The 7,358-nt window shown below is 38.2% G+C and overlaps 1 protein-coding gene across 1 annotated transcript in view; it reads left to right on the forward strand.

Annotated features, from left to right (window-relative positions):
* The window catches only part of LOC112153698, an 11,380-nt gene extending 6,408 nt beyond the window's left edge, over positions 1–4,972 (forward strand). Inside the window, exons 4-6 of the mRNA XM_036213785.1 lie at positions 392–511; positions 3,325–3,386; positions 4,006–4,972. Coding sequence (XP_036069678.1) covers positions 392–511; positions 3,325–3,386; positions 4,006–4,131 — 308 coding nt within the window. The 3' untranslated portion in view covers positions 4,132–4,972. The remainder of the gene's footprint in view (positions 1–391; positions 512–3,324; positions 3,387–4,005) is intronic.
* Positions 4,973–7,358: the final 2,386 nt, after the last annotated feature.

A 7,358-nucleotide genomic window follows, 5' to 3' on the forward strand; every position in this document is an offset into this window, starting at 1 on the left:
ACCTATCTATACTGATTATAAGTGCTGTTGCTGAAAATAACAACAATTTTACGACACAGTTACAGTTTATTTGAGTGTTGTGAGGAGCCAATCTTCTCCGTCTTTTGGCTTTTTAGTAAGTAATTATGATGTGTTCATTACTGTAATAAAGAAAAGTCATTTCATAATAGTTCAGGCTGAACTTTCTGCAGCCGTGCTCTGATCATGTTATGTCTCAACATGCAGAAAATGCAGCCAAAATGTCATCTATGGGTTTTTTAAATCCTGTTTTAATTAATCATAATTTCAACATGTTTGTTTGATTTTTTATTTATTGTAAATTGTAAAAATGCACTTTAGAATGTACTAAATGCACAGTAAAGTAATTGGATGTGATATTGTCTGATTTCAGATCAAGGCGTGTGTCCATATGCTGTTATACTTGGAACACTGCTGGCCTGCTGCGTACTGGCAAATTTTGTTTTAATTCTGACCTGGAAAAGGCAAAATCCAGTTTGTAACAAGTGCAAGGGTAAGTTTTCCAAGACTTTCAAATGTACTCAAACAGGAGGTTAAATAGATTTAATCATATTTAATCTGAAGCAGAAGAACTTAAAAACAAAAAAAATGAAGAACAAAAACAATTGGCCTTGTTTGGCCAATGGCCATTTGAAGGCGCTATATAAATAAATAAAACTTAAACGTAAACTTAAACTTAAAAAAGTACAGAATCACTAGACCAGGGGTCACCAGCACGGGGCCCCCAGGGGGCAGGTCGCCCTCAAGCACCAAATAAGTCACCCGCAGGTCTCTTCTAAAAATAGCACGACTCACTTGTGAGCTGCTCGAAAATTGCATTTTATTGTGATGCAATTTTTGAAATCACACTTGCCTTTGCAAAGAATTAAAAATTAAAACATCTTAAAAATATATGTTTATTATTGCTGAAGCCAAAAACTGCCTATCCCACATCATTATAACGAGATAATTGACAACAAAGAATGAAGCGTCTCGTTCTCCCTTTCCCTCATGGAGACACCGAGACTTTACCTGTTTTAAGATTCTTTATTTTGTGGTTAAAAACAAAAACAATAGAAGAAAACACTCCACAAAAGTTGTCTTTGGTCAGTTCTTTTACTTATTAGTGGAGCTGTGCTCCTCAAACGCCTGAGTGAACCAGCCCCCTCCCTTTATTTCCCCAGCTACTTTCCCATTAACTCTGACATTTCGCGAATTGGAATTTCGATAACAAATTCTCCTAATGGAAACACCACAATTTAGAAAAAACTCGCATTTTTCGAAAAAACGTTTTTGCGCTTAGAGGAGGTGGTATTTGGGATGTATCGAAATAGACATTTTTGGCAAAACTGTGATGGAAACACTTTTTTCGAAATAAATGCGCTTCTCGGTATGAAGTTTCTGCCCTGAGCGCTGCACAGTAGGCGCATCGAGAGGTCCCACAGCGTCACAGCTCTTTAGAAATTGCGGGTCATACGGAATCGAGCAGCTCCTCCTCCTTTCCTCATCGCTTCATCTGCAGACGCACTTTTGCAGCTTGGAGCCTGAAGTCTCATGAGTGCGAGAGCCGTGACAGAAACTTGAATGAATGTTGCCGTGTTTTCAAACAGAAGAAATGTTTCAGATGTTTACTTGTTAGAATGCTTTTTCTTTTAATCGCTGAACAGGCTTCTCACTCGCTGCACGCGTCCCAGACAGAGCTGTGACGTCACCCAAATGCTCCCGTTTAGGGAATCACATAAAAAAATACTTGTTCTCATTCATCGCCGTGTTTTTAGTGACTTATGGCGTGAGTTGGTTTGTGTTTTATTGCATTATTATGAAACCATGTCATTGCGTCTCTGTGTTTTTTCTAAATTCCTAGAATTTGGTTAATGTTTCATGTGTAATGGAAACAGAACCCAGAGCTGCTGAGTGTTTCTGCATGGTGCATTCACTGAGCACCGGATATCAGCAGCAAAACGAAGGAGTTTATCAGAGAAAACATAGAACACCGGCACTGATCTGTATATAATCGATTTGATTAAATAGTGTTGGCGTTTTCTCTGAAAAACTGATTTAGCTGCGGATTGTATAAAAATGACAAAGTGTGTAGCGGACGGAGTTCGGCCGAGTGGCTGTTTGGGTTCGCTTATGTCCAGAGCTCAGTGAACGCACCATGTGCAGATTCTTGTCTGCTGTGGGATCTGTCAATCAACCTGTTCAGAGGTTTAAGGAAAATAAAGGGACGGGTACATGAGACTGAATTAAAGTGTTTGAGGAGCTTAGATCCACTAATAATATTTATAATTAATTAATTAATAATTCATTAATAATAGTTATAATTTTGTTAAAAACATCGCATTTGGTCATTACCTCAAAATGTGACAAGATCTGTTGAGATTATTAAAGTTCTGAATATTGATATTTGTTTCCTAGCTTGTTGTCATTATTGTTAATATGGTGAGAAATCAGTGTCTTCACATAGAGGAGAATCATTATTAATAATGTAGAACTAAAGGCGAACTAAGTAAATTAGTTATTTCAAAATGGTAGCCCTTCATATAAGTCAGTACCCATGAAGTAGCCCTTAGTTTCGTTAAGGTTGGTGACGCCTGCATTAGACTGACACCCACTTGAAGCAGGTATGGAAAAGTTTACAGCATCTTACAAACCAAGGCTGTGTCAGACACAATGGGTAATGATATTTCACAGTGGAGGAATTGCACAACACATTCCAGGTCAAGTCAAATCTATTAGACAACTTGAAGAACTCTGGCCTTGTTTCCTACACCTGAAACCATTACTGTTTCTGCTTTGAGAAGGAAAAAGCTGCTCAGCAACTTTACAATCGCATAGCAGAATCAAATGCAAGAAAATTTGAACAACAAAGGCTGTAAACCCACACAAAGCCGCAGGACTAAACGGAGTATAGATATAGCCTTGTATCTCGACTCTTGCGGTTGGGTAAAAACTCACTGTCGTGCAAACAGTACAAACATCTTCCTAAAACTAGCATCTCAATTGTTTAAGAGTGTTTTTTTATGCCAAAGGAGCTTTAATTAGCTCCTTTAATGACTTTATACTGTTTCAAAACTGTGTTCAATGACAACAAAGATTATTAAATGAGGTAAAGGTAGTGAAATATTATTCACAAATTGATTGTTCTCATAATCTAAAGCAAACACTAAAGCTTCAAAAACAATGTGTTTGAACGAACAGGGAAAGGAGACATCTATTCCAGTAGAAGTGTGCTACAACTCAATAAGTTCCAGTTTCATTCTAAGAAATTGAAATATGGAGAGACTACATAAAATAATTGCTTTTTATTCTTTTTTTTTTCAATAGATGGTAAACCTTATACTCATGCTGAAAGTGACGGACCGGATGGGGATCAACAAACTGACTTGGTAAATATGTTTTAGAGAGTTCTAAACTTCACAAAAAGTGAATCGTTTTAACCCTTGTGCTATCGTAGGTATGTTGAATTTGGGAGTGGGGTCATCTGGGGTCATACATTCGCAGCAGTGCCTGAACCAAATAGGGAGGGGCCAAGAGCGTTCCAGGCGAAACAAGAGACACAGGCAACACAAAACATAAAGAAAATGAGACATTGGAAGAATAGCAAAATCTGTGATTATTTTATAGCAACAATTTGCATAATATGTTTTTTATTTTTTATTTATTTAATCAGGTAAATATGTTCAGAGTTTATGTAGAGATTGATTTGGACTTTTTTAAATTATTTTGGTTTATGTGGATAAGCATTCAGCATCTAACCAGATTATGAATTACCTATTTACATCCAAAGGTTGTTGTTGCTACATCATGTTAACTTGCAAACTAATGTGTTAAATTTTTAACTGTTGACTATGAATACTTTTGTGCCAGTATTACAATCATAAGACAACACTTATCCTGAAGAAACACTGGTGTATATGGGATAATTCACATAAGATCTATTAATATTTATCAGAATATATTTAAACATCTAAACACTTTCTTTAAATATTTATTATCATTTCACAGGGTGATGAAGATGATGGGCTCAATTATGTTGCTCTTGAGTTCTCCTCAAGAAAGTCAAAAAGGCAGAGAAGCATGAGGGAGTCCAAGGAGACCTGTATATATGCAAACAGAAAAGATTGCCATTGAAAGATGGATCCTTGGATGGTAAAATGGTTATGAGGATGGCATCTCAACATTTTGGATATCCTTATTATATCCTTACATCATTAGTGATTACTCAAGTTGTGGTCAAACTCAGGAAAAAATTGTGCAAATGTTGTCTTTTAGAAACAGTTTTCTAATTATCCAGTCATTTGAGAAACAGATTAGAGACATTTACTGATCTCCAAAGAAAAACATTTTAACATGTAAATCTTTTTTCATTGAGATAATCATGAGAGTTATCATCTCAAGAAAAAAAACTAAAAAAAACAAACTAGCATACATGGCTGTTTCTTGCCTTCTGTACAAAACAACATAATGAGTCGATTTAAATGTTAATATTTTTTTAAGACTTTATAGTAAAACTGGGACTGTTAGAAATAGACTTGGAATAGTTTTCTTTTCTTGTTTTTTAAAGTCTGCCATCTGCTTTGTAAAACTCACTGTGCATGATCAATTCAGCATGTTATTTAATGTTCATTTTTATAAAGTCATTTTCTTTTTCTGTTTCTCTTTCAATATTACTTTTTGTTTTTTTTCTCCGCAACAAATGAGTTTGGATTTTTGAGTGTTCTGGACAGTTTTACCTGGCTGGTCAAAGTGAATTCAATGTTATTGTGTTTAAGCTTGTTCAATTAATCCTAATAAAAGGCAATATGTAATATAATCATTTAAAGGGGAAAATTGGTACAATAATTGAATTGAGTCTTATCTCATATCCAACAAATTTTATTTCAGCTACAGATTTTATGGGGAATAAAAATTCTCTAAATTGATTTTAAAATTCTTCTTTGACACCCCCCCCCACACACACACAAAATAGCGAAACTATGGTATTTAGGCTCCGGCTCACCATCACTCCTTATCACAATGGTGTTTACACCTGTGTTTGCAGCTTTGTTGAGTGTTCTTATAGAGCAGTTTTGATTTGAAGGCTTTTATTTTCTTCTGTCAATTTATTTTTTTCAAGTTGTTTCATCCTTGAGCTGGGGCTTAATGGGTGGGCTGATGACATTATGACACTCAGCTGCGCTCAGTCAGTCATACCTGGTTGGGATAAAGACTGAGCACAATCTCAGGATCAGACAGCCAACTGGGAGAAGGAAACCAGTCCTGAACATTTGCAGGAATGCCGTCTAAAGCTGCAACTCCAAGGATTGCAGAGCTGCAATGCCAAGTGATTAAAAACACCACTGGCAGAATTCCCTCCAACGAATTTGGGGCTGAGTCATGGTTCAAAGGACCCAGAGGATGTAGCAGAAGAGTCACTTCTGCGACTCTTGAGCGAAAGGTGGGAACCTGGAAGACAACTGTCAGCAAGCCGCTGTGAGGAGACGAGTGCCAGCACAGATGAAGGCAGAGCCCTGCCATCTCTCTTTCCAGCTTTCTTTTATTTCAGCATTTCATTAAGTTAGAAAAAAATGTTTACCATTGTTTACTTACTTTTTTGAAACTAATTATTTTTTACCACAGGATTTTCACTGGTATATTTAATCTTTTTTTAAGCATTTAAACAACTGTAGTGGAGAAGAAACTGAAAATGTGACTTCATTTCATTTGAGCCAAAACCATTTGCATACTTACTAGGTTCCAAATCCAGGCCTCGGGGGCCAGTATTCTACATGTTTTCCAACCAACCTGTCATTGCAACTTCTTACCCCAGGTTCACACTGGATGCGGAAGCGGCGCGGAAGAGAGGCAGCTTCCATTCGGCGCCCATGTTAACCTATGGCGAGGTTCACACCTGGCGCGGTCCTCCGCAGTGGACTTGCGCGTGTCTGCTCTATTTTGTGCGCGAGCCGTGAGCGATTCGCGTCAAATCTGGCAGGAAGTTACATCAAGCTACATGAGAAAATCCGTTTTTTTTTTCAAAATATAACCAATTTTTCACAGTAAAACGCCACAATTGACAAATGTTTTTGTGTCTAAACAGACTGTAGAGATGAAAATAAACATACAATCACAACACGGACGCTCACAGACACAAAACAGCACGCAGATCAACATAGTGGGCCAGCTGTGGAGCGGGTGGGCGGGGCCTTGGGTTTTGGATGCAAAACAACAACAGAGAGGCAAAGAGCAGTTCCTCTTAGCAGAAACACGGGGTAATATCTTTAGGTTATTAACTTATTACCCATTATGGCAAAAACAAACAAACAAAAAAAAGCTCTAGCAGAAGTGCCTGCCAACCGTTGCGGGAAAATGCACGTCTCTGAACCACAGAGAGGAGAAGACGCTGCGCGGACTCCGCTTCACGCCGCTTCCGAGTCCAGTGTGAACCCGGCGTTATCAGGTGAACTCACCTGATCCAGGTAATCAACCACAGATAATGGCAGGGTTTCTGGAAAACCCCGAAGGAGGAAAAACTTGCAGGAGGTCGGCACTTGAGGCCTGGATTTGGAAACCTCTGTCTTATATGGTCAATGTCTCCAACAGATCAAATGCTGTAACCTGGCAGTTCCAATACGGTGAACAGCCATGTATTTTATGTCTAGATCTTCAGTTAGATCAACCTTTGACCTACGTATTACCCAGTAATGCCATAAAGTTATGTAGCTTAATATCTTCAGCGGGGTTTATGCTCATCATTCCAAACACTATGGGTAACATCTGAGATAGTTGGTCCATTTCCATTTGTTTCTACAGTTTAAATGCTGCAAACACCTGTTACGTTCACAACCAAGGGAGAGGGAGAAGAAGGTGTAGCATGAAGATATAAAATACCAAGACCAGAGGGACAGTGATAAAGTGCAGCTTTTAATACAGTGTTAGATACAGAATAAAAAAAAAAACTGTCAGATGTGAACGAATGACACATCAAATGACAAAACTTCACCATAAACATCAGTAAACAAAAAGTCTAAAGTCTCTGACACAGTCCTCTACACACTAGGACCAAAGTCTTTGTTGTGGCCTTAAACCAAGACCCACAACAAAGAGGACAAGAGTTGGGGCTTCAGACACAGAAGGGAGGCTGATCACCATAAAAGGATGTAACAAAGCTGTCCCTTTGGTGGGGCGATACAGTTATTTTAAACGATTGTTACCATTGTCCTTGGTCCATTTAGATGGTATCATGAGCGTATAGGAGTAAGAGGTGTAGAAGGAGGGTCCATTCCCAGCTTCCAGCTGAGGCAGCTATAGCCTCTTAGGACCCGAGCTCTCATTTGATGTGCCTTTTTTTTAAGTCCCTTAGTTACTTGGGCTTATTG

This window comes from Oryzias melastigma, linkage group LG10 (genome assembly GCF_002922805.2).
Source record: "Oryzias melastigma strain HK-1 linkage group LG10, ASM292280v2, whole genome shotgun sequence".
NCBI classification, from domain to species: domain Eukaryota; kingdom Metazoa; phylum Chordata; class Actinopteri; order Beloniformes; family Adrianichthyidae; genus Oryzias; species Oryzias melastigma.